This window comes from Orbicella faveolata, unplaced genomic scaffold, assembly GCF_042242905.1.
Source record: "Orbicella faveolata isolate gen_17 unplaced genomic scaffold, um_ofav_v1 contig_25, whole genome shotgun sequence".
NCBI lineage: Eukaryota > Metazoa > Cnidaria > Anthozoa > Scleractinia > Merulinidae > Orbicella > Orbicella faveolata.
The window spans coordinates 5,244,526-5,272,453 of NW_028301553.1; the positions used below are offsets into that span (position 1 = coordinate 5,244,526).

Consider the following 27,928-nt stretch of genomic DNA (forward strand, 5'->3'; position numbering starts at 1 on the left):
TGTTTTTTCTTTTCTTTTCAATTCTTTTCTTTCTTTCTTTTTTTTTTTTTTTTCTGCGGTTGGATCTCGCATCTGATTGGTGCCTACACAATCGACATGTCAAAATCAAATCAAGGTGTTCACGGCTTTTTGACTTTCACAGCAACACTGATATGTTTTCAAAGTCTGGGCTAAGTTTGACTCCGAAGGTCACGAAGTCATGAAACAAACACATGCTTGTAAACGCTCTTTAGGGTTTTCTTTGAAGGAAGCTTTTCACGTTTAGTTCTCTACCAGTGTTATGTATATAGCAGCAATACAAATCCATTGAAATTTGGGGAAATGGCTCTTAGCAAAACCAAAATTATCGAGGAAATCGACGATCTGTCCGAAATGTTTCAAGCTATGGCTGCTCTTGGTATTTCGTGTAAAGGATTAAAAACTTTGGACGACATGAAAGCCCGAGCAAGAGCTGAATTAAGTCAGACACCAAATAAGCCAAGCTGGACAGCAGGACAGGTATGAATTAATTGATTATGAACAGAGGGCACGCATTTTTTAATTTTACTGCGATCATGAGGTAGTTTTCTGTCGTTTGAGAACCGACTAAGCACAGTCGATAAAGGGAAGCCATGACTAGCGGGCTCGCTGAAGAAGAGGCAAGATAGAAATGTTCAGTTTGCCTCAGCTCAGGACCCTCAAAGATCTCTAAAGCGATTCGTGATCCGCTTCCCATGGTACAAATTTGATTTTGATAAAAGTGAATGCAGGTCATTCCAAGTCAGGCATCCATGCTCGATACGAGACGACTAGTTTCGACTCGAAATGAATTTCGATTTGCACGACTCGTGGATAACTAAAGTCAGTATTCACTACCCGACAAGTACAGCTCAGTGGGGAACTATCAGGGCTATCCAAAACGCCGCATTTTACGCTCTTAATGTAACACCAGAGGAAGCAAGGAAAACTGCTTGTACATCTCGCTCTTTATAATACAGAGGCGTGAGTTTAGAACCCTCCATTAATACACCGAATGACATGTATATAAACTATGGTATGTACAAAAAAAAAAAGGAGAGGAAGCAAGGAGGAGAGCATGTACGCATACTTCGTTCTATAAGCGTGAGTCTAAAATAAAGACTACTAGCTCCTCGGGACTAATTCACGTCTCGAGCCAAATTTTACGTATTTAATTTACTACCATCGATGACCAATTTATATCCAACGTGCTATATTTTCGTAGGTGAGCGCAGAATCGACGACTAACGCTGATCAAATGAAACGACTGCCGAATCCAAAAGTCGTTACCTTTTCCTATTGAAGCGCTAGTCAAGAAACTGTAGCACGCCTCTTCATCCATTCCAGGAGGCTAGTAACTAACATTCTTTCATTGAAAGTTGTTTTCGTAACGCTTGAAAGCCCACCTATGAAATTGAATGTCAACGCTACGTGTCGATTTAGCCATATTGTAAACTGAAGAAATTCATAAGTAATACGCCTGCTTATTAAAATGGAAACTTCCTAATTGTAATCAAAGTTAGAACAAAACTGCGCCGTTTTTAAAGGCACAATCTCCGAAAATTTCTTTTGCCTTGCGGAGTTCGCAAAAATACCCGCGTTCAAATGAATGATGTCTCGTCCTGATCACTTGATGGGATGGAACGGAATAAGTCTGGCCCAAATTCAGTCGCCTCTCTGTCGTCGCTCGCGGCCGGAGTGGTGTTTTGCGACAGAGAGACGAGAGGCCATTAAAACCTGCAGTGAGCGATGAAAGCGGCCTGAATTTCCGGTCTGGATAGGACTGAGGAAGCCAAAGCTAATTATTAGAGATACGAACAATTGGGCCAATGGTAAAGCAATCAAATCAGTTTAGTTTTAAAGCAATATTGTGTGTTGTTGAATGAGCTAAATCGCATTTAATAAACGTTTACTAATAGGAGAGATTAGTGTTACGTTTTTCGTCTGAAAATGAATGTTATTTACCATTTGAATGCGTGACAACGAAGAAAAGGTCATCGCAGGTCGTCATATATGCCATGGTAGGTGTGAGTGAGATTAGAGAAAGAAAAAGTTTCAGGTTTACATCTAAAATTACCATAAACTTGGCTCGAAGATCTGTTAAAAAAAAAACAGACAGCGATATGTTGAAACTCTGCCAATGGGTCACGAAATTAAACGTCTGGAAAGCTAGGATATTATTTGAGTTGGACAGTTTGAAACGATTGGTGAGGCAAAGGAACTTAAGTGATCGAGGCTTCGCACGTATTCCTCAATATGACTCTTTTAATGTTTATAATCTCGCATATTTAATGAATAATAAGTCACTCACTCAGTCATGCCCATTACGCCGGTTGGCGTGCAGGGCAGCAACGTAATTCCTCTACATATGCCGGTCCTTTGCCATGACTTGAACGCCATTCCAGGTCTTTTCCATCTGCTTCATTTCCTTCTTCACCGAGCGCCGTCAGGTGATCTTCGAGTTACCCCTCTTCGAGCTTTCCCTCTGGCGTTCAGTGTAGGGCAGTATGATGATGGAGGGTTCTTGGCGGATGACATGGCCAATCCACCCCGAGCGCCACCTGATTAGGATAGTAGACATGGATATGGTTCCACGCCATTCGAGAAGGTCTTTGTTTGAGATGGTGTTGGGCCAAAAACTGTGCAGAATGTTGCGAAGGCTGTTGGTGTGAAATGTGGATAGGTTTGTTAAATTTTCTCGGTCAATCCCAGGCATTCCGAAGTGTACAGGAGACTTTGACGACACAGGTGTGGTATAGTTTCTACTTGGTTTGAGTACTGTAAGTGGAAGAGCGCCGAACCTTGTTGATCATGTTGATAGAGTTTCTTGTCTTGTTGAGAGGGCGCCGGCTCTAGAAGTTAAGGACTGCTCCTCCATCTCTGCTGAGGATGCTACCGAGATAGGTGAATTTTTTGTCCGCACGGTATGAAAGGTCTTCATTTTTGACCTGGACTGGGCGGCTTCTGTTGTTGATATTCTGTTCCTAATTTAATAAGTCTTCTTACTGCTGCTCTTGAGACCGACTAACTATCCAAAGACATTGAGTCGCCGCATCGCTAATCCAGGTCTGCCAGAGAAGGGGGTCTTTTCTGATGCCCCTGATCTGGTCCTCTGTTGTGCGCCGCATGATCAGCTCTACGAAGAGATTGAAAAACATTGTGGACAGTCTTGACTTCGAACAGGATGTCTATGTTACAAACAATTAATGCAACAGGCAAAGTACGTTGCGGTAGAAGCTAAGCTTCTGTTGATCTCGATGAGTTGAGAGGGGATTCCAAACGCTAGTAGTAGCCGCTAGAGGCTGTACCAGTGCATGCTGTCGAACTGCTTTGCCGACATCCGACAAAGATTCGAAAAGTTCACACAGAGGAACCGCTCTCCTTCGGTACACTGTTTAATAATATTTCTAAGCGTAAAAATATGGCCTCATCAGCCTCTTCCTCATTGAAACCTGCCTACCCCTCTCGAAACTTAAGGACCACAGCCAGTGATAGGAGCTTCATTGATGACTTCTGCAACGATCTTGCCTGGACTCAAAAATAATATTGTATGGCGAGGGGATTTTAGGAGCGCAGAGCTCAGTAACTTTGGATATAGACGCTTCGTTTTGGTGCTCAGTTTCTCATTGATGGTTGCCATGATGAATGGCACGAAGTCCTTCTGTTAATGCGTATAAAAAAATTTCTGTGCTGGTCTCAGCATATATTTGCTTGTATAGAAGGTAAATGCTTTCTACTCCAAATTCGAACAACTCGCAGAGCGTTTTACAATATTTTTGTTTCTCAAATATGTTGTAACCTATTTTTCCTAAATTCTACTTCCATGAAAGGAAAGGTTTCTTTATTGACTTTGTTGTTCTTTTTTCTTTGGAAAAAATGATTTGTTTGTGCCTCTTGAATGATTTGTGATAGGCTCTGTTGCAGTAAATACTTGTCAAGGCCTTTTTCGCGCCTTTTGTCTCCAACTACAAAGAGTTGTACCAATAAGGAACCCCTACTGAGTTCTAGCAATATAGTACTCACAGGTGAGCAAAACAAGCTAAGTAAACGTCTTATGGATATGAGCCAGGGCTATAAACTTGGCCGTCGTGGTGACTGACTCCGAAACTTACAAATTGACTTAAACCGAACTTTATGGAAAACTTTTGGCAAAAGCTGAGTCGCAATCAACTTAACTAGTACTAACGTTTACCAAAATAAGTCTAGGTGAAAATCAGGTAAAATGCTCTCAGTCGGAGCAACCTTTGATGTTTTAACGGGGAACTGTATCAACTGAAAATTACATCCATTTAAAGTCAAATAACATCAACATTTTGAAAATGACTCGTTTGCCATTAATGGGTACATTTTAATGTACATTTGAAGGCATCTTAAAAGATGCTGAAATTTAACCGGGATGTCGTAAAGAGCATATAGCATTTCATAACCACGCCCGAGGAACTTATCACAAAGATTGACTAATAGTAATATCTGAGATTTGCCGAAATACCGAAATCTTTTCTTGAACATCCAAGACTGAGACTTCATACGATTTTGGACTCTGAAGAACAGAGAAAAACGAGACTTTTTGAACCATTATAAAGGATTCCGAGACCCACAAATTTCGTTGCACCATTCACCACAGCTACTATAGGACTGATCAACTCCATTATTCACCATGGATTCCAGTAATGAAGTTCTTATCTTTATTCTCAGGCCTTCTCGATTTTGTCACAAGCAAAAGACGAAGATGAAAGGAAAAGAAGAGTGTTGCTGAATTTTTTCTCTGAAAGCGAGAATTGTCTGAAGAAACTGGATTACAGACTTGTTCAATTGCTAGAGCAGAACATGGACCCCATTGAAGAAAAAATAAAAAGTCACGAAGAACAACTTAAACAGAAGGAATACTTTCTTCTTGTGGCAGGTAAATGATTATTGTCAGCTGAAGCTCGTAAATGTGAAAGTCGTAACTAGAGCTGGCCGGCTACAAGGGTAAAATCCTGTGAGCGATCACCCAAAGAAAAAGTGAGTTGGTCACTAACAAGAGCTTCCAACATTCGAAAAGGATCACGAATAAAGCAGCCCGATAGAGTAGTATACAGATCTATTGTTCATAACAAACAGAACAAAATTCACCTATCTACATATTACCTTTGGTTTTCTTTTTACGTGGATAGTCGCAGATAACCGCTGGTAGCCACACCGGATATAGTCACAGTCGCTTAAAGGAATGGCCACAAACGGGAGCTTTTAATTACAATTTGGTATCGGGAGAATCAGCAGGCTTTCATGAGGGTGGTCGCTGAGGGAAGCTGGTTTCTTATGTTACAGGTGAGACAGGATCTGGAAAAAGCAGCTTGGTGAATCTCATTCTGGGAGAGAAACTTCTTCCATATTCTATACTCAGTACAACGTCCACCATATGCGAACTGAAGTATGGAGAGCAACGAAGAATTGTGGCCCACTTTAAGGACAAGGATCCTAAGACAGGGCTTCCAACTATGGAGTTCCCTCTACAGGCTGAATCCTCTGAACAAAGTTATCTTCAGCAGATCTCTCATTATGTTCACGTGAAGAGTGATCGAGAAAAAGGTTCAGTTTACAAAAAGATTGAACTCTTTTGGCCTCACCAGCTTTTGGAGGTATTTATTTGCGATGTGATAACAAACTAATCCCTTCCCGTAATTAATTATTTGAAAAGTAACCAAAAGTATTCCGAGGACGGGACAAAGCAAAGAGGTTCCACGGAATCCATTTGTTGTAGCTTAGTACACTGTTATCACACCCAATCAGCACCTGAGTCATGTCCTTCCCTTCACAGCACAATTCATTAATATCCAAAAGAACCTTCAATATTAAACACGCATACAAAACGTTTAATCATTCCTAGGTTTCAAATTCTACTTATTTTGTGAATAATCTCATATGCCTTCGTGGGGTAGTTAGAATAAAAGGCAGCCAACCTTTCTACTGTCTATATTTCAGAAAGGCGTAGTAATAATTGACAGTCCGGGTGTTGGTGAGTCCGACATCATGGATGGGATAGTCACGCAGTATTTACCAGAAGCCTTTGCGTTCATTTATGTCATAAACAGTGCAAACGCTGGAGGAGTTCAGAAAGACAGAGTAAGTATTGGCAATGAATGAAGGCAGTAAGAATACTATGTCGTACTGAAGGTATAGGTCTACGAGCCCCTCCAGGCGTCAAGTGCAAGACTCGTTCGGACTCTTGAACGGAGAACAGCCATAGAATTCACACTCAAAAATTAATAAAATCGCGCTAATCGTTAATTGGGTCATTACAGTCATTTGGCAGAATTTTTGGGATAGAAAAGAATTATTTTTGGCTCTTGTTGTTAGTTTCTGTTGAAACATTTAGTTGTATGGAAATTCTTTTAACCAGCGTTGACGATTTCCGCGCTGCTTTAAACGCCTGTGTATCGGTGGGAGAATGTTAACGTTAAAATAAAACGACCATTCAGCGTGACTATTGCTAGGAAACATTAGCTTGTAATTTATTAGCAGTAACTCAACAGTTAAAACCACGAACTGTACTAAACAAACATCGTGCAAGCAAAATTTATTTTATTATTCATCTAAGAATAAATGTATGCGGCTGGCATCTCCAACACCAACTTAGCCACAACCACTTGTCGATGGTGTTTGTCCACCTCCACCGCCGCCATGCCCACCACCTCCGCCAGCACCGCACTCGCCGCTGCCTAGGAATTGTAATCTAAACATTTTAATCGCAATTTTAAATTTTTAGCAAAGTTAAATTTAAATACACGACCCCACAAGCTTTTAGCTTTAATTATTATCGTGTTTAAATAAAGTTTATCTATCTATCTATCTATCTATCTATCTATCTATCTATCTATCTATCTATCTATCTATCTATCTATCATCACCGCCACCCCACCGCCGCGATCACATTTCTATTATTGTTTTTGTCTACCACCCCAACCCCTACCACCACCACAACCACCACGGCCACCACTGCCACCACCACCACATTTCTATTTTATGTCCACCACTTCGGTCACCGTCAACTCCGCAGGTACCGCTACCACCACCACATTTCTATTTTTCGTCAACGACCACCACCATCACAATATTTCCAGGCCATTTCTTTTGGTCTACTACCATCGTCGCCAGGGCATGAACTTTGACTGAACAGGGCGTGTGATTTTATGTAAATATAATCTGTCCTTAGCAGGGTCCGGACGTGTCCTAAACAGGGTGTGGATGCACAGTTGTTGTTGTTGTTAAATATGGCTCATTCAGCACTGATCAATGCGAGATTTGATAAGCTTGCCGATATATCAGGAACGTTTTCAATCAACATCAGAAAATAATATTGTACTGTATGGTTGTCAGTATCCTTTATTCTACCTCGTCCATTGTCCTAAACAGGATTCTAGGATATAGGGTGTTGTCTTCCGTATGGTATGTAGTTTTAAATAAAATGTTTTCTTTTCCTAAACTGGATCGGCGCCTTTATAACAAAATACGGATTTAATACGCCCCAGGGATTTTTTTTGCCCAAAATGTTTAATATGTTCAAATGATCACTTTTACTTTTGATTTTCAGCTTGAAAAGCTGCTAGAAGACGTGAGAAAAGTGACGCTTGAAGGACAGGGAGGATTTTCTCCCCAGTGTGCCATGTTCGTGTGCAACAAGTGGGACCAAATACCTGAGAAAGAAGCTAGCGAGGTCAGGAATCATGTGATCAAAAAGCTGAAGAACTGTTGGCCTGGTCTTGTTCCCGGGTCACAGATCATCCATATATCGACGACGAACGCCAGTATCGCTCAGAACCACGGAATAATCACCGAAGCCTTCTCCGCTCTTATGAATTGTATGAAGTGTATGGTCTTGAAGAGCATCGAGGCCAGGCTAGAAATGCATTGGAAGTAAGCACACTATGGTCCGCTTTTAATTTGTTTACTTTGAATGGAAAAAATCAGTCTGCTTGAGAACAATTTATAGGAATTGACTGATAAACGCACGAGAACAGGTGATAGCTTTTTTAGTGAGGATTAGAAATAACAAAAAGGTCGGCTTGTTCGTGTTACGCTGTTTCCGAGTTGAGAGTATGCAATATAAAATTAATTTTCACTGTCCAGCTTGTATTAAATCGGTCAGTATAGCAAACCAAATTATATATCAGCAATTTAGTTCTTATTGCGATGGACAAAATACAGAATAAAAGAAAATTACATAAACATAGCGACATTGAAAGGGAATGTAAAAAGATATCAACAAGAACCAATGAAACAACTCCAACTTTGGTTATAACTTGAGTTAGTCAGTAACACAGGTGTGATTTCTTTTTTTTTTTTTTAAGGTGGTTGGATTGTCTTCTCTCGCGAGTAATTTACCAAGGAAAGGTTTTCGTGATGAACGCTTCTAGAGACCACAAGAACGTACAGCTGAGAATGAACCTAATTCTTCGCCGTTTGAGTCAGATTAAGGCCGAACAAGGTCAAATCATTGAAAAGCTTCGCAAAGATATGAAAGCCCATGTTAATGATGCTGTAAAGAGGCTCTCCGAATACCTCAAATCACCTGATGTCAGAGCTCGCTTCACCTCATGGACCTTGGACGAAGTTCCAAAGGCCGAGCACTCCTGGGAAGTGACCAAAAGCAACATCACAAAAGCGTTACGAGCCCGTCTGAAAGAAATCGTGGACCAATGGGAGGAGGATAACCAAGTGTTTACAAACGCTCGTGAGTCACTTGCACAGCACTTTCAAGAGCGGTACAACTTTGTTGAAGGGCAACTCCGAAATCTCCAAGGAGCTGCCACAGCTGAGGACCATGATATGCCAGAAAGTAATCCTCCAGCAAAACCATTGTTTACAACAGGTGAAAAGGTTATCATCGGAGTCGCTAGTCCAATCTGGGTTCCACTTAGCCTAGTTGCGTTGGTGATCGGCGCCCCTGTGGTCGGCATACTGGCAATTAAAAGCAAGATAGAAGATAAAAATAAAATTACTAAATACGAGAGAAACAAGTGTGTTTTTATGGCAGAAGCGTCCGCAAACTATCTGGACGGTGTATCAAACGAAACCGTGCTCAGATTCTTCGTGAAGGACCAACTGAAGGAGGCTAAGTTGTGTCTGAAGCAAATTGAAGCCCGCATTCCAGAGCTTATCGGGGCTGACGAGCTGTTGTTTAATCAACTCCGTGACGAAACACGCTCTCAAAAAGAAATACAAGACCTATACCAACCATCAGTGGATGAGGCGTCTTATATCAGAGGACATCTGGCATTATTTGGATTAAAAGAAGTCCGTGCCGTGGACATCAGCAGCCATGAATTAGACTGGAAAGAAGACATTTCCCTCCGCCTTGGGTGTGGTGCGTTTGCCACTGTGTATCAAGGAATGCTGAAAAAACATGAAGTGGAGCAAACCGTGGCATTAAAGGTTTACAACGCAGTGCTTGATGCCATAAATGCAAACCAAATCATGGCAGAAGTGGAACTGCTGAGGTGAGGGGGTTGTCTTATATATGTTCTTAGCTTCTTGACCCTTTAACTCAGGACACTGCAAAAAGCAAAACAAAGAAACAAATATTCCAGATAGATTACAAATAAGACATGTCTCCAAACTGGTAAGAAGTTGACCAGCTGGCTATTTACAAAACGGAGCACCAAGTTGAACTTTGCATAGGTTAACGAGAGCTGATGCAGATAATAGTAGGATGGGCAATTTAAATCAGGGACCTTCAGAGCTCAAGTTCAGCTCCCCAGCAACATCTTCCTATTAGACCCATAACTATATGATATATATATATATATATATATATATATATATATACTGCAATGCACTGATGAGGCCCAAAAGGCCGAAACAGTACTGTCTGCAGTTATATATATATATATATATATATATATATATATATGTCTGGATTTATGAAAACGGTGTTAAAGACTGAATCAAGTGTTTTTTGTTTTATTTGTTTTTTTCATTTTTTTTTTCTGCTTTCGCTATGACAGCAACTTGTAAATCTTACCTAGCATGAAATGTAGAAACTCCTTGCCGCATGTTTCATTTATTTAGGTATTTTTTCCCATCATTTATCGATTATCCCCCCCCCCCCCCCCAGCCCCTTTTCAATTTTCGTGAATTTTAGCCCAGGCTACACTCGTCTGAATTCAGTTCGCAGGGTGACTCTGACAAGGAGCGACCGATTAGCGTTCTGTATTTGCTGTCTAAAGGAAGTCTGCCCGAGGACATCATTAAGTCCAATGAAGGCCCAAGTCTAACGATTTGCTAGTAAGCGTCGCCCATTATCGTGCGTGAGGCGGGCCTGAGGAGATGTGTAAACTGTACGGGTCACATTTAGTCCCGTAACAGAAGGCCGTTTGCTCTGTGGCGATAATGTTGTGCTTGCTTTAGACAGCAAAACTCTTTAGCCACATCAATTTAGGGCTTAGACGTGCAGTGGACTAGACATTTCTAGCTGCTGTTGGCGTCATTTGCTTTGAACTTTGATGTAGCTAAAGACTTCGAAAAAAAATCTGTTGAAATCTGGATGTGCCATTCCGCGCTCGACAAAATTGAAGTACATCCGGGACATTGCTATTTGCCAGCAAAACATGGCCACGAGGAGAAAGAAGAACATGAGTTCAAGCGCTGATCGTAAGTAGGATTTCCTTGTTTTATCAATTTTAGGCGTTCTCGGCTTAGCTAAGTATCAGAACTGTCTGTGATTCGCTAGCGCGGAAGAAATTTATTTGCGTGGCTTCCGGGCGATAATTGACGTAACGACAACATATGTTGAGTGTTCGCTTACTGCTAACTATGGCCTAGTTTGACTGAATTTCAATCGATTCTCGATGTAGGAAGCTCTTGTTCAGTCCATTTAGGACGATGCAGGCCTTTAGAAAGCAATAGATTGGCTCTCCGCCGCGGTCTTCATATCTGTACGTTCGTGTTGATTTAGACTCCAATTTCATGTTAAAAGCACTCTTAATTAAATTGTACAATTCATGATTCAACGAAAAGACGGTGAATTTAGTCTTCCTGGCCTCAAAAGGCATACAGGAGAGTTATTTGCTGCTATTTGAGCTACGATAAGCCTCGTGGAAAGCTAGCTCTGGGACAGAATTGTAGCAAGATTATCAGTGACAAGTCAAATTCTATGGCTATGTTTTTGCGAATCCGGTCAGATATTGAGATGAAATGTCACGTAACGGCTACTTTTTGGTTGAAATATAGAGGTAAATAACCGATTCCACTGTTTACCATGCTCTTGTTAGCGTGACTGGCTAATTTAACCCACAGTAAAGACATAGTGAGGTCATTTAGGTGAAATCGCAGAGGTTAAGCCGGTCTAAATTAGTGCCGCGGCGAACCAAATGATCAATGTAAGCTCTAATTTAGCTTTGTTTGGCTCGTTCGACTCATTTGCAGCGACTTCAAAGGCTTGTATAGGCATGGTATGGACTCTGTTATGCGGGGGGACGTGGGTTCAAATCCCACTCAGGGCGAATTTTCTTTCAAACATTTATTCACTTTAAAATATGATTATCTGGGGTGAACAGGGTTAGGGGTTCTCTCATATACAGTATATATTAATTTGAAAGTAGCCTGTATCCCTTGTGGATCCTCCATTGTCATCCGCTAAGTTGACTTCGGTCGTGTATCATGAACTTGATCCTTAGTTGGATTTCAAAACGGAGTTATAGGCTTCCCCTACCTTGTCACCTTGAAAGAAAATTTCCCGGGAGACCACGTTCCATGCCACGTAAATCACATCTTCGATTGCCGTGTTGCCAGCATGGTTGTCCTGATGGTGTAGTGGATATCACACCCGACTAGTATGCGGGGAGACGTGGGTTCAAATCCCACTCAGGGCGAATTTTCTTTGAAACATTTATTCACTTTTATATGTCTATATATATCTATATATATCTATATATATCTATATATATCTATATATATCTATATATATCTATATATATCTATATATATCTATATATATCTATATATATCTATATATATCTATATATATCTATATATATCTATATATATCTATATATATCTATATAAAACGGTTATAAAATGCCTCAAGCCAACAAAGAATGCCACTGCGTCAGGAGGATCAATGAAGATTCACAGTCCAAGCCTCACCGCAAAAATGAATTTAAAAACGTTTGATAAAGCAAGGACGGACAACTTCTGACGGTAAAAAAAGTTAAAAAGTTAAAAATTTAATAGAAAAACGTTTCGGTCTTAGACCTTCATCAGTTACAAGAGAAAAAGGACGAAAACTAAGTTTAAATACGGTTACAGTGTGGGAGATTACGTAACGAAATGAAAAATACAATATTGTGCTATTAATACATCGTGATTCATACAATACAGGAAGAAAATGCAAAACGAGAAATACAATGCTGTACTATAAATTGCGTCATACAGGGTGATAATTAATAGACCAAACGAAAAGAATACAATACTGTGCATAAATTACATTATAGAGCGTGATAATTGCAGAACTAGGTTAAATTCAACCTAAAAACTAAAAGAGTTAAAATAGATAAAACGGACTCTTGCAATGCGGTAAATATAACGGGAAAAATAGTTTGCAAAGATAAGCAGAAGAAACCTACGTTCACGCTGGACAAGGTTAATAACAAAATCCCAAATCGAGGCCTTTGGAGCATTAAAGGGTTGACAAACAACAAAATCCCTGGAGGGGCCCTTAAACAATAAGCTGTAATAGGATCCCAGGCAGGGCCTTTGAGCATACCTAACACCCAAAAAGCTGACAAAATCCAAGGAAGGGCCTTTGAACTGCCTTATGGCGTGAACGCATATTTACACAAGAGAAAGTTAATTATAACAAATTCTGTTTTTGGAGTGAAATTCTTTTCTTTTATTTAAGCCATGGGGAGCCAAAGAGAACAATTGAGCTCTCTCTCTCTCTCTCTCTCTCTCTCTCTCTCTCTCTCTCTCTCTCTCTCTCTCTCTCTTTGGCTCCCCATGGCTTAAATAAAAGAAAAGAATTTCACTCCAAAAACAGAATTTGTTATAATTAACTTTCTCTTGTGTAAATATGCGTTCGCGCCATAAGGCAGTTCAAAGGCCCTTCCGTGGATTTTTTCAGCTTTTTGGGTGTTAGGTATGCTCAAAGGCCCTGCCTGGGATCTTATTACAGCTTATTGTTTAAGGGCCCCTCCAGGGATTTTGTTGTTTGTCAACCCTTTAATGCTCCAAAGGCCTCGATTTGGGATTTTGTTATTAACCTTGTCCAGCGTGAACGTAGGTTTCTTCTGCTTATCTTTGCAAACTATTTTTCCCGTTATATTTACCGCATTGCAAGAGTCCGTTTTATCTATTTTAACTCTTTTAGTTTTTAGGTTGAATTTAACCTAGTTCTGCAATTATCACGCTCTATAATGTAATTTATGCACAGTATTGTATTCTTTTCGTTTGGTCTATTAATTATCACCCTGTATGACGCAATTTATAGTACAGCATTGTATTTCTCGTTTTGCATTTTCTTCCTGTATTGTATTAATCACGATGTATTAATAGCACAATATTGTATTTTTCATTTCGTTACGTAATCTCCCACACTGTAACCGTATTTAAACTTAGTTTTCGTCCTTTTTCTCTTGTAACTGATGAAGGTCTAAGACCGAAACGTTTTTCTATTAAATTTTTAACTTTTTAACTTTTTTTACCGTCAGAAGTTGTCCGTCCTTGCTTTATCAAACGTTTATATATATATATATATATATATATATATATATATATATATATATACTGGATTGTGACATGGAGTTTAACTGAGGAGTGGGTTACCTTTTCGGTGACCTACGAAACAGTTCTGTATTAAACATCCATCCACTCAAGATTTGAGTAGTTCACCTAATTGTTTATATATATATATATATATATATATATATATTTTTTTTTTTTTGAACAAGAAAAATCTTGTTATTTCCACACTCGACTACTCACAAGACAAACTACTTGCTAACACTAATTACAACGCAATACTTACATTACCTACATCAAGATAGTTATACGAAATACCCTACTTACATTGTGTTACTTTACGGTACTTACACCGCAGTTACAGTACAATATTTACAGACCACTCCGTTACACTTACACCACTTACATTACGGTACTTGTTAGATAATCATTCGTTGCAAGCCTTCTGTGAAAAAGCTTAAATTGGAAAGTCTGAAGTTTAGTTTCTTTCTTGCAATAGAAGGGCAGATATATGACTTATCCCATTTTGTCACATTTTCGTAATCTTCGCATTCAGCAATCCATTTACTCTGGCTTTTATCAGGTGTTGAAGTGATTCCTTCAACAATTAGCGTATACGCCTCATTGTAAAAGTTTGGGGACGAAAGTAACTTTGGCTACGAGTGAGTTGGTCTTTAGAATTCATCGTAGCGTGGTCTTGAAATGGTCTTCTTTTTGTCAAGGAGGAGACTACACCATAGTACTTTGAAAAGGTGGTCTTAACTTTGTAGCAAGTTTTAGAATGCTTATACTCTAAAAAGTAAGACTTTTTATCTAGTATATAATTAGGACGAGCGGAAAGGGAATAGGGCGAATCTTCGTAGTAGAATCTTTGAAGTAGAATCTTTGTTTTTCGGTCTTACTTTTACTTGATTATTCTTCTCTTTTTTTGTCACTTATTTCGGCTGTTTTTTTATATAATTACCACCTTTCTTTTGTTCATTAGAAAATTAGACCATCCTCACATTGTAAAGTTTTATGGCACATCCCTTCTCGACAAAGACGGCATCACAAGAGTGATCTTGGTAATGGAAAAATGCAGAGGAAACTTAAAGAGTCTCATATTTCATCACCCAGAAGCAGCTCCAGCAAAATCTAGCAATCCGGCTGTCTTTAGAGAAGTATGTCGATGGGCGAAAGAGATCAGTGGTGCTCTTGCGTTCATACACAAACAGGGAATTATTCAAAGAAACCTCACGCTTGAGAACATCCTGGTATGAAACTATAAGCTCTTTACATGTACCATGATTAATTTCCTTTATGATGTACTATTTTTGTTGACAGCCTTCTTTAGGGAACCAAATACCTTATTATTAAGTATAGTCGCTAGGGTTCAAGTAACATTGTAACGAGTGTCGATACAGAGCACGGTTCAGTTCCCAGACTAAAATTTAGGATCCACAGTAGCAGCAACAGAACCGTAACTGACTGGTTTATTTGACTTCTCGGAAAGCAGCACTAAGATTGTCACATTTGTAAACCTCACTGTTGGGACGAAACTCACGCTCTCATAAAAGTAGACCTGGTGATTCCAGAAACCTCTCAAAAGAGTTAAATTTAGCAGTATTACAGGTTTTCAAAATTAAAGTAATTACGTACATGAGAAATAGAACGTTCCAAAATTTTCCAAGTATTGGATCGGGCACTGTAACGAAGCACTCTTGACGGTTTTCTCGTTGCCAGTTCAGAATAAATACTACTCGTAAACGATTGTCTTGCCTTCATCTTCAACGTCCTACACCTACACCTTTGATACGTAACTAAATGCCAAGCCGGCTCTGAATCCGATTTTTTTGTGAAAATCTTCATCAGTCGTGTGATAAATCTGTTTATCACTGTCAAAACTATCGCAAAACCAAATCCGGTACACAGCGATAACTTTGAAAGAAAAATTAAAAAAATTAGTCTTCGTGGTACACGTTCTCCAGACAACGCAGAATTTGGTCATTTCACGTGGTTGATTTGCAGAGGACAGCAAAGAAATGTACTAAGAATTATAACGCACGTGCACAGCCATTGTTCTACTAATTAAACTTTTCTTAAGCTCCCTGTTCTCTCAGCTCGTCCTTCGGGTTGTTTATTATATGGCTTTTTGCTCTGCCTTTGCAGGCCCGTACTCGGCCCGTGAGCATACAAACACAAGCGATATGATAATAAGAAATATTAAAAATGTAAGATTTAAAATAGGACAGTTATCAGTGATCATATGTGTATTTTTATTGAAGTTATCAGAAGAGCACTCAGTGAGGATTACCGATGTTGCCGTTTCCAAAGAAGCAAAGAACGTCACGGGTACTTTGACGGGAACCCTTTTCTACATCGCGCCGGAAGTGTTTCATTCAAAGCTGTATGACAGCAAAGTAGACATTTACAGCTTTGGTCTAATACTGTGGGAGATGTGGTATGGGAAACAGGCTTTCTCTGGAGTGAGGGCTTTCACTGCTATCGTCGATGCTGGTCATCGTCCTAAACATCTGAAAAACTGCGAGAAGCCTCCGCAGCCCTGGAAAGAATTGATGAAGAAATGCTGGAATGGAAACGCAGTGGAACGTCCTTCAGCTGAGGAATGTAACCAAAAGACAACTGAACTGTATGAAGAGCTCGAGGTTGTAGATTTAGTGTAACATTTCAGTGTCGAATGGACTAGTTTCTAGGAAACAGAATGAATGAATGAAAAAAAAAGGCTAAATAATACCTACAGCATGAAATCCAAATTAAAATTGCTTAAAGAATCGTAAAAATAAGGCCTCTTCTTTATGGGCAAGTTCCGTGTTCCGTAAAGATGCGTAAATACAGAGAACGTGTAAAGACTGCGTAAAGGATATTAAACGTTCGTAAAGAATAAGGATCTAGATGGATATGATTCACCACTTTCTAGAGAAATACATATTTTCTAGAGAGATACTCAAAGAAGTGAAATAATTATGTCTTGTCCATCTTCAATGGAAATACCGAATTATTTTGAGCTGTTTCTCTTGACACATTCTTTACGCATTTTCACTCATTGTTCTTCACAGACCTTTAATTTTCTTTACGCCGATCGATCTTTACGCGCTTTTATTAAACGCGTAAAGATATACAAACTCGTCTTTACGGTTAGATTTCATTAACAACTTCTTTACGAAACGCGTAAAGGTAGTTTTACGCTTCTTTGCAACGAAACTGTTGCATGATCATCGTTTGTTGGCTGTAGTCATTTCTGATATCACCATTCTCAAAATTTTAAAAGCCTGTAGACGTCTGGTCCTCACACAAACACGAATTTAGTGGTTTTCACATTAGGCACCAGTTTCTCTCGGTTTTCGCGCCATTTTTATTTTGGCGTCCTTTCGAAGGTGTGAAAATGTCGAAGTAAGCACAAGCGTCGATCGATCTTTTGATCATTTTTCGCTGTTTGAACTCTGCTTCGCCTGAGCAAAATCCAGTTCACCATCGGTTCGTTTCCTTCGATTTCAAGGCAAAGTCTTTGGCCGCATACAACTGCTGAAGACAGTATACCCCACACCAGAACAATCAGTTTTTCTTTTTTTTTTTTTTTTTTTTTTTTTTTTGCTATAGCTGGCGTACCTTCAGGTATTTACTCCAAGAAGGAAAGGCCAGTCCCTGCCAGTCTATTGTTAAAGAACATAAGATGAATTTTATAGGGAAATCTTCTGGTGGAAATTCTTGGTGGAAAAACTCGGTAAATATTTAAATTGCGTGTACTTAGGATTAATTTAGCTCAAAGAGAATGAGTTTCATCGAGTTTTTTTTTTTTTGGTGTTTTTTTTTTTTTAATCTGGACGGTTATCTTGATTTAGTATTAGTGCTCTGGCCATGTGATTTACTAAAATGTATTTTACCCGACCATTTTTCTGGAACACTTTATTGTTATTGCTGGTATGTTCTGCTCTTGATTTAGAGCTTTACTTTCGACTAAGTAAAACCACAGCAGACCTTATTTCTTTAGTGGAGATCACATATGGACAATGTTAGCTAATGTCAAATATCTCCTTCACCTAACTCATCTTGGTAAATGCAAGTACAGTTTGATTAAGAAAAGGTGGTTAGTAAGAAACAATAATGAAGAGTAGCTATTAATATTAGTTTTGCAAGTACTATAATGTAGCTGTATTAATTGGTATCGTATACACTGGATAATGTAAAGCGTAACCAGTAAGACAACCTTTCTTCCTCAATCAGCTAGCTTGAGTTGTTGTTTGTTAGAGGTTGCACAACAGTTTTTGTTTAGTTTTCCTGTGCATTTCTCTGACTTATATTTTAATCTAATTCCGTAAAACAGTTCTTGTAATTTTTATATTGCTCTCGTTGTTTTATTTTGGCCAGACTCTCTTGGAATCATAGAGAAAATGTGAAAAATGAAAAACGTTTCGACTCTGTTATTTTATCGAAGGTAAATATGGTAATTATTCTCATGAGCATTCGTGGGACTGCTCAGTGTGGACTGTGCAAGCCCTAACGTGAGCTTAGAATTTTTGGAAGTGTCAGTTTGATACTTGATTGACAGTTTCTACCACGTCAACATAAAAGAGTGAGAGCTGGATTTCAGGTTCAGCAATATCTACAGTGGTTCTTTTACAGTAGATCAGCAGAGTTTACAGTAGATCAGTAGTGTATACTGATCTACTATACAATATAATTACTTTTACAGTAGTTCAGTTCTTTTACAGTATACGGCCTTAATTGAAAGAAGGAGCGTCATATTGTTTTCCATCCTCGGAGACCCAGGGCAGCTAGTCGGGACGATGTGATATTTTCGGGCGTAAGTTTACTTCAAGAACGGCGCGACTTACCCTAACCGAACCAGTTACAGAAGCGTTGGAAATCTTGCCGCAGATTGGCCAGAATAAGATTTTTTCTGGCCAGTCAGCGGGGAGGTATTGCAAGGCGACTCTGTCGCCTTCTTACACGTGGCTTTCCTCATCGATCGAGGTAGCTACTTGGCCCGTACAACGGGATTATTCTCGTGGAGAGTTTCAGAAAAAATGTTCAAAGCAGCCGAGGAAATCCCAAGCTGGAACATGGGCGCAAGAAAACAATACTCGTCGATCAATTTTCACGGCGGACACTTACCGAAGGTATATCGTAATTTTTTATAGCTAATGTACACGATTTCTGCACTGTTGTTGGTGGCGCGCGAAGACAGTCTAGCACACAACGAATTAATCTCGAACGCTTCTGGAACTGGTTCGGTAAGGTAAATTCGACATCATGGAAGACGAAAGGAGTGTGCCTGCCTTGTGTTGTAACCATCATGGATTTGGCTGTTTGTTGTGAATGTGTTTTCAAACTTTTCAGGGAGAAGAGAGCTTCTAAACAAGAACATAAATTGACCAAGATGTACTGAATGAATGTCTTGAAGTTTAAGCAAATTAAATTTCTTTAAACTAGGTTCTCTGTGAGCCTAAAACTAGGACTTGAAGACTCGCAGACTAGCGACAAAATTACAATTCTCTGAAGGTTTGTTTTGTACGGTAAATCCCCAAACTAGATTACAGTAAGGTATGGAAATATTATTGAATCTTATAGAATACGGAGAGAAGATTTTGAAAGAAAGAAAATAGACGTAAATATTATACCTCTGGATTTTGAAATTTTATTTGCTAGGCTAGACACGTAAGACTTCAAAGTTAAGTTGTCATTTCACCTCCCCCAAAGAAAGACCATTCCATTGGCCTGTGTGATGGGTCTCTCATTAACAATAACCACATTGAAGTTAAACTTTGAGAATACTATTTTTGCCATGGTTTAAGTATGCTTCTTTAAGTAGACTTTTCACTTACTTAAGATAGTTTTTTGTGGGAAGTGGGGGGGGGGGTGTTCCTCTTCTTTAAACCCCACCTTTAGTGTTTTGTATACACAACCTGTCCGTACCTTGTTCCATAAAAGACAAACAACCAAAAAAAGGGTAAAATTGGACTAGGTCTCGACGTTTTAAAGATTTTTTCCCTAAGCATTAAAAATAATATATCTAGACTGCAAACCGATTCTGTTTTTATTATAATTATTATTATTATGATTATTATGATTATTATGATTATTATTATTATTATTTCTTTCCCATTTGAAGACGAATTGTTATTTTCATTCTCAGAAATTGTTCCCTTTTTCCTAGAAAACCAGGACGTTTTTATTTAATCATTTGACATAAAGCTATTCAGTTCGCACAAAGGTGAAATAATTTTTCTATCTTTTTTTTTAGACAAAATAACTACTAAACTGCCATTAGTTCAGTTACGCCCGGCACCTGGTTGAAAACCGAGTCCATTCTAGAATACGTCGAAGAAACTGGTCCGTATGATGGCGTGACACCTCTAGCTTCCGCTCAAAATACACCTTCGTCGGAAGTCAGTGGGCTATAACTTTGCTTATCGCCTCTCTAGCTTGATACATCATGTTACGTCATTGCTTGTGATACGCCTAATTAGCTTTGATACATGAGTTGTCCACCTGTTTTAATCTAACTACAAAAAAATAACGCCGAAATATTGTAACAATCTTTTTGCATTGTAATAAACCCAAATTTGCTTTTCAGCAATCTTAACAATCTTCGGACTCCGCGTCTGGTTTATGTTACTAGCTCGGTATAATGATATATGACCTGTGTTGCCACTGTTTATAGGCGATCCAATTTCCATGTTAAGACTGGCTCATAGCCACTTTGATCGAGTTCTCAGAATTTACTCTGCCATAGGATTGGCTGAGAGAATAATGAAACAAACAGCAGAACAATGACCCAAAAAGTTATGAAAACAACACACGGCTGCCATGCATACAGTTAGATGTAAAACAATACTGCTCCGATAGCTTCAAGGAAAGTGAGAGAGCTTTCCCTTGGAAAGGGTTTTCTTTAAAGTTAACCTTTGACGTTTATTTAGTTCTCTACCAGACGACGTCTGGTTCTCTACCACAGTGCAATCTAAAGAGCAGTGATCTTTAAATCCACTGAAATCTGTGAAAATGGCTCTTAGCAAGACCAAAGATATCGAGGAAATCGACGACCTGTTTGAAATGTTTCAAGCTATGGCGGCTCTTGGTATTTCATGTACAGGATTAAAAACTCTGGACGATCTGAAAATGCGAGCAAGAGCGGAATTAAGTCAGACACCAAATAAGCCAAGCTGGAAAGCAGGACAGGTATGAATTGATTATGTACGTACAGACGACACACATTTTCTATTTCTATCAATGATGAGGCTTGTTGTCATTCTGAGAACCGGCCTAATGCAGTCGATAAAGTGAAGCCTTTACTAGCGGGGTCGCTGAAGTAGATTGAAATGTGGATTTTGCCTTCAGAGTTCAGTGCAGATCATCTCAAGTCAAGCGTCCATGCTCGATACGGTCGACTAGATTCGACGCGAAACGAATTTCGAATCGTACGACTCGTGAATATTAAGTAGCGGTACCAGCCGACAAGTAAAGTTGAGTGGGAACTATCACGACTCACCAACATGCCGCATTTTACGCCTAGTTGAGCGCCCTGAATGTAATACGAACAGGAAACAAGGAACACTGCTTGTAAATCTCGTTCTGTATTTTATGAGGGAATGAGTCCAGAACTTACACGACTCTTCAAGAAGCTCTAGCAAACTTAAAATTAGAGGGCGTTAGCTGTCACCATTTTTGTTAAAACGAAAATTATTAAGTTAGACTGATTTTTGAGCCTCACGTCTTCCGCATCAAAAAACGTGACATTCTCCACGCTATATGCGTTGCACGTTTTCAAAAGGTCGAGGGCAAACACGCGAAATAAGTTGCTTGCTTAAGTTGTTCAGTCAGCGAAATTGAATGAAATACGAGCTTTTCTTTTTTTTGTCACATTAGCCCTTCTTACTATCCAGATGTATTTTGTTTTGTGATTGACAGTGCAATGCCTCTTTTACTGCATTTTGTTTCGTCCAAGCGTACATCTGTTTACATTCCGTGGAATATTAGCCGAATTAAAGTTCCCAGCCTCCAAAATCCTCCAAGCAAAGACCTGATTTTCACTCACGGTGTACTTGGGCCGCATGGGGAGGGGTCGGTCCATTGACGCACGAACCGAAACAAGAAGCCCTAGCAAGCTTAAAACCGAGAAATTAATTGCTAACTTATTTGTTAAATTAAGGTACACTTCTGTTTGAACCAAACATGAAACCCGTATTGAAAAACGTGATATTCCGTTACACTCATGACGTGATTAGTGTCAGTCGGTTCAGGTTTCAAATGGTCGAGTGCAAACATGCAAATTATATTTCTATCGTTCACACGATCTGTTCCTTTAAACTCAGGGAATTAATCAAATGCAAGTTTCCTTTTTTGTTTGTTTTTCTGTTGCATTCACCCTTTCTTAAAACACAGATGTATTTTTTAACCGCGCGGTCATGGGCCGAGCGCGGTTCATGGTTTACCTGTGGTTTTCTTTTTTTTCGCAGTTTTGTCTGCGACCAGACCCAAGCTTCCACTCGGCCAAATTTTTAGTCACGCAACCTGTGATGTTTACTCGCCAAAAGCTGTTGAAACATTAATAAATCTCATCTCCGATACTGACTTTCGCGGGAAAAAATTAAAAACCCAGCGTTCGTCAAAAATTATATTTTTTCAGCAGAAATTTAGCTCGGAACATATACATATTTATATTCCTTTGAATCGTCGATGAAGTGACCTTTTCCGGATATTTTTTCCTTCGGGGTCAACAAAAACCTCCGATTACAAAATCACGCCGAACCCACACGTTGCAAAAAAATCTCTTCAAAACCCTGACTTCGAAGCGATATAACACTTCCGCGTTAATAGCTACCACACATCGGCAGGCGGTAAATCTATTCGTTAACAATCCAGCCTTATCGTGTTAAAATTTCAGCGAAATCGAACAAAACCAGAATTGATTAGAATTTTTTTGTGACCTCACTCCCCAGACTTGACCTAACAAAGGAAGCAACGGTCGCCCATAGCAACCGAAAAACACCAACATAACAAAGCCGAACGTTTCGGCCAAAAATCTCCAGAATTATCGCCTGAGAGCTTAAACTTGAATGGGAACATCTTTTTCGAACTTTTTTCAACTGATTTAGACGAAAGACTGGCCTCGGCCGGCTACAAGAAAGACCAAGAGAAAAACAGAACAAGACAGCAGAACAAGCCGATAACATTTCATCGCACGGCTTTCGGCACGAAAACGAAAATACAGCTTACTTCTGGATAAATTCAGCCTTAGAAGCCAGCAACCGGCCCCAAATTACTTTCTGTATCCTTACAAATGTCCTGATTTCCATCTCCGAAAGATTTTGCCCCAATTTTGAGCAAATAAACATTTCGTCGACGGTGACCGCCATTACGGTGGCTTGCATACTAAATTAGCTAACTTGACAAAATTCTCCCGTGAGGGGGATATGACGAAAAGAGCTGAAAGATGGCCTATAATTGGCTAATGATGAGATCATCGAAAGTAACGTCAATTTTCTGTCACGTTTTCAATCTGTGGTCACTGGAGTGACCAAAATCGATACATCGGTCGGGATAGAGTTTTATTATTAAATTATATGACTTGTGTGACTACTTTGCTAGCCCTTTACTCTTGGAAAACACCAATTAAACTTAATCATGACTTTTAAGAAAGAAAGCTGTTGTTAATAGTGTTATTATCGTGTCATTTATATCGTTCATGCCCATACATATCCCGAAGAAAGTTCTACAAAGATTAAGGCCATTACGTCATCGGAGATTTGTCAATGGCTACCACTGATGGTGCAATAATACAGTTTGTGTTGATCAAGTGATGTGATGTCTACAGAAAGAAAAGAATCATCAATGACTGCTTTGGAATGTGCACTGCGTTCCGACGGTAGTGCTAAGCAAACAGTTAAATTTTAAAAGCGCGGTTATAAGATCTAACAGATCTTCTTGTTTTTATTTACGATGCGATGTCTGTTTACCTCTTAACCAACTGTTTACATTCTGTGCCTTAAAATATTTTCTAGCGAAGACCGGTCGGATCTTCACTCACGGTAAACCTGGGCCGCGCGGAGAGGTCTTGGTCTACTCACGTACAAAACGACAAGAAAACCCAGGAGCAGAACATAAACATCACTCGGCCGTCCCGGTTAAAAATAGCCACGAGCAAAACATGATTCGGGTTCGACCCTAGGTCACCCAGGTTAAAAATTCACAAGCCGAGCATGAACCGAGCTCGGACCAGGCCGTCCTGGTTTAAAAAAAGCCATGAGTAAAACGTAAGCCGGGCTAACCTCGTTCCCAGGGTCCTCTCTTCTCTCCCTGGAGCGAGAAAGTACCCCGAGTGCAGCTGGTCACGTGTCCTTGCATACCAACCAAAGCCACACTGGGGGCGGGTCCTCAACTTAATATTGTCAACAGTACAATCCAATTCTGTCTAGGGAGAGAGAAACCGTACCTGTTTTTATATGTCGCTATACCGACGCTATTTTGAAAAAAAATAACCATCAACAACCCGCTTCAGATTAGCTTTATCAGTTATTCACAGAAAACGAATTACATAACCGTCAAATTATCGAGGAGATACATACCAAAGGGAAGCAAGTCTCTTTTACCATATATAGCGCGGGCTCCTTTCCCGAACAGCGGCTGGTAATCGAGTCTACGGGGAATGCCGATAAATCAAGTAATCCCGCAATGATGAACGAATTACACAACGTACATGAACCTTCCTCTGCTTCTCCCCCTGAACCAAGCTCAGATCTACGAACTGAACTGAAAGATACCAAAGTGCCTACGAATGGATGTTGAGCGCGGCGAGCAGACGTAAATGTCTTGTTTACCCAATGAAAGCCATCACAATAAACTCTGAGCTTGCATTGAGATGCTTGTCCGGGCGTAAAGGAGCGTTTGATTAATCAATCTAAAACAGATCTTAAGGAATAAAAACCCAGATGATCTGGAATACTTATCTTAGTATGTCGTTGGTAGTGGGAGCCACGTCCAGTATTATCATGCTCGGCAATTGAAGTTATTGTGTAGAAAATATCGCACAATTACACAGCCGAGGGCAGAAAAAAAAGCACGAGGAGAAACTGAGTACATGGAGCTAAGATAAATTGTCAGTGCTTTAGGTGACCATGCACGGCTACCAATGGCTTGGCCAATCGCTTGGCCAATGGTTCGTACACGCAACGAATCGTAAAGGCCCGTAAGTAACGACCTCCGAAAGAAGTGAGCCCACCCCGAATCCCCTGAAAATAGAGGAACTAAGGGCCAAGTCGCACTGGAGGGCAATTTCAGATTTGTTCTGGACAAATCCGACTAGAAATCGGCCAGTGACAAAATATTTGTCCGGAAAGCTACAGTCGCACTTGAGAACAAAACCTGCGATCATTAAACATGTAAGGGCCTGGCAAAGGATAGATCCATCCTGGTGGATATGGTGGAAATTCGTACGGGAAAAATTGGTCGCCCGCGCCGGGATTCATGTTGTTGCGAAATGAGAACGTGATTAATTTTACTGCGAAGTCTATCGCACAGAGACTCTGCTACATATCACCTGTCAAATCATTTCCGAATCAAAACACCCTCGCTTTTGTTTTCCAAGATTTGTCTCAATTTGGCCTGCCCCAGAGGTAGTCGACGGCATCTCTGAAGTTTGTCCGTTCGCGACCAAATTTTGTCCTTTGGGGAACAAACCGGTCGCACTTGGTTTTTCATTGTGATGACGGATTTTTGACATTACTACACAGTTTTGTCCTCTAGTGCGACTTGGCCATAAGGTTCAAAAGTAAAATTATTTTTCCAATCAATAACCTGAATAACGTACGATAAACTGATGACGATTCAACTAGGGAAGGTATAGCTAAATCCAGGAGGCGTCATGAAGCGACCTGGTAAAACAAACCCCGCAAAATTTTCATCAAGTAACAAGAAGGAACTAACAGGACCTTTTCTTCTAATTGAAATTACTAAAATTGACAACTTTGCATCATTTTTAACAGGAACGCATAAAAAGAACGTTTAATCATATTGAAATTAAAAACTCGACCAGAGCAGTTAAATATTTATAAAGCAGACTAACGCAGCAGTGCATCATGAACAGTAAAAATAGTTTAAGGTATCTTACATCACGGTCTACATATAAAGTGCCAACCCATGTGCCAGCAACATAAGTTTGAACTGGAACGAAGAATTTCTAAACGATTTATAAGAACTCAGTGGTTTTACGAATTACACCCACAGTCTTAGAGGAGTACAGCCCTGTTTTCATAAAATTAAAAGAAAAAAAAAAAACAGGGAGTAGATACTTACAGTAGAAGTCATTTGCGTCCCCTCATAAGGTGAGAGATCCTTCCCCATGTCAACTTTCTTTTCTCTCATAAGCTCTAGCGCGTCTAGAGATGTGCCACACTCTCGTTTTAGGTGCAGGGATCGTAACCAATACTTACCTAACTTTTTAAAGATGCTACTTTTAGCCCTCTCCAGATCTACACACGTGTATTTCACTTGTGGGAAACAATCGACTTGCACAGTGTTTGGGTTGGAGATTCTCGCCCATATCAACTTTCCTTTTTCTCTCGTAAGTTCTCGCGCGTTTAGAGATGCGCCACACTCGCGTTTTAGGTGCGGGGATCCCAACCAATGCTTACCTAACATTAGAAGATGCTTCTTTTAGCCCTCCCCCAAATCTACACACGTGTATTGTAGCTTACAGTTCTTGTTGACGCTACGTCTAGAGATTTCGAACTCACGCTCTGTTGAAGAGACTCGAAGAGCTCGTTGAGTATTGAAAGATCAAGCGAGGTTCGAAAATGTTTCTCGTGCGTTTAGAGATGCGCCACACTTACATTTTAGGTGCAGGGATCCCAACCAATGCTTACCTAACATTTTAAAGATGCTACTTTTAGCCCTCCCCCAAATCTACTTGTAAAAGTCTCTCGATTTAAACAGTGCTTGGGTGAGAGATTCTCGCCCATACCAACTTTCTTTAATCTCGTAAGTTCTCGCGCGTTTAGAGATGCGCCATAATCGCGTTTTAAGTGCGGGGATCCCAACCAATGCTTACCTAACATTTTAAAGATGCTACTTTTAGCCCTCCCCCAAATCTACACACGAGTATTTCACTTGTGGAAGTCTGTCGCTTTGGACAATGCCTGGGTTAAAGATTCTCGCCCAAATATATCTTTTTTTCACACGCGTGTTTTCGCGCGTTTAACGATGCGGCACACTCGCGTTTTATGTCTAAAGATCGCAAACTATGCTTACGGGGCTCTTTAAAAATGCTAGTTTTGGCCCTCCCCCAAATCTACACAAGTGTATTTCACTTGTTGGAGATTCTTGCCCATTTATATTTTTTTTTCTCTCGCGTGTTTTCGCGCGTTTATAGATGCGTCACACTCGCATTTTCGGTGTCGGCATCTCAAACTATGCTTACTGGACTTTTTAAAAATGTTAGGTTTGGTCCTTTCTCAAATCTACACACGTGCATTTCATTTGTGGAAGTCTATCGGTTTGCACAGTGTTTGGGTTAGAGATTCTCGCCCATATTAACTTTCTTTTCACTCGTAAGTTCTCGCGCGTTTAGAGATGCGCAACACTCGCGTTTTAGGTGCGGGGATCCCAACCAATGCTTACCTAACTTTTTAAAGATGCTACTCTTAGCCCTCTCCCAAATCTACACACGCGTATTTCACTTCCGGAAATCTATCGATTTGGACTATGCTTGGGTGAGAGATTCTCGCCCATATAAACTTTCGTTTCTCTAGTAAGTTTCTCGCGTTTATATATGCACTACACCCGCGGTTTTGGTGTCGGGATCTTAAACTATGCTTAGTGGACTTTTTGAAGATACTAGATTTGGCCCTTTCTCAAATCTACACACCTGTATTTCACTTTTTGTAGTCTGTCGCTTTGGACAATGCTGATATGGGCAAGAATCTCCAGCCCAAACACTTTCCAAATCGATAGACGTCCAATACAAAATACACGTGTTTAGATTTGAGAAAGGGCCAAATCTACCATCTTCAAAAAGTCCAGTAACCATAGTTTGAGATCCCGACATAAGAACCGCGAGTGTGGCGCATCTCTAAACGCGCGAGAGCTTACTAGAGAAAAGAAAATTGATCTGTGCGAGAATCTCCTACCGAAGCACTGTCCAAATCGATAGACTTCCACAAGTGAAATACACCTGTGTGGATTTGGGCAGCGCTGAAAGTAGCATCTTTAAAAAATTAGC

The 27,928-nt window shown here is 40.0% G+C and overlaps 2 protein-coding genes across 2 annotated transcripts in view; both read left to right on the top strand.

The window, feature by feature from the left end:
- Nucleotides 1-4: 4 nt before the first annotated feature.
- LOC110047002 (uncharacterized) lies at nt 5-19,333 on the top strand. Its single transcript, XM_020752712.2, has 8 exons — nt 5-498; nt 4,693-4,900; nt 5,308-5,618; nt 5,962-6,102; nt 7,571-7,893; nt 8,328-9,476; nt 14,702-14,969; nt 15,981-19,333. The coding sequence occupies exons 1-8, from the start codon at nt 322-324 to the stop codon at nt 16,377-16,379; spliced, it is 2,976 nt and encodes a 991-aa protein (XP_020608371.2). The 5' UTR covers nt 5-321; the 3' UTR covers nt 16,380-19,333.
- A 1,047-nt stretch (nt 19,334-20,380) lies between these two features.
- LOC110047000 (uncharacterized) overlaps nt 20,381-27,928 on the top strand; it is a 34,855-nt gene continuing 27,307 nt past the window's right edge. Inside the window, exon 1 of the mRNA XM_020752711.2 lies at nt 20,381-20,892. Coding sequence (XP_020608370.2) covers nt 20,716-20,892 — 177 coding nt within the window. The 5' untranslated portion in view covers nt 20,381-20,715. The remainder of the gene's footprint in view (nt 20,893-27,928) is intronic.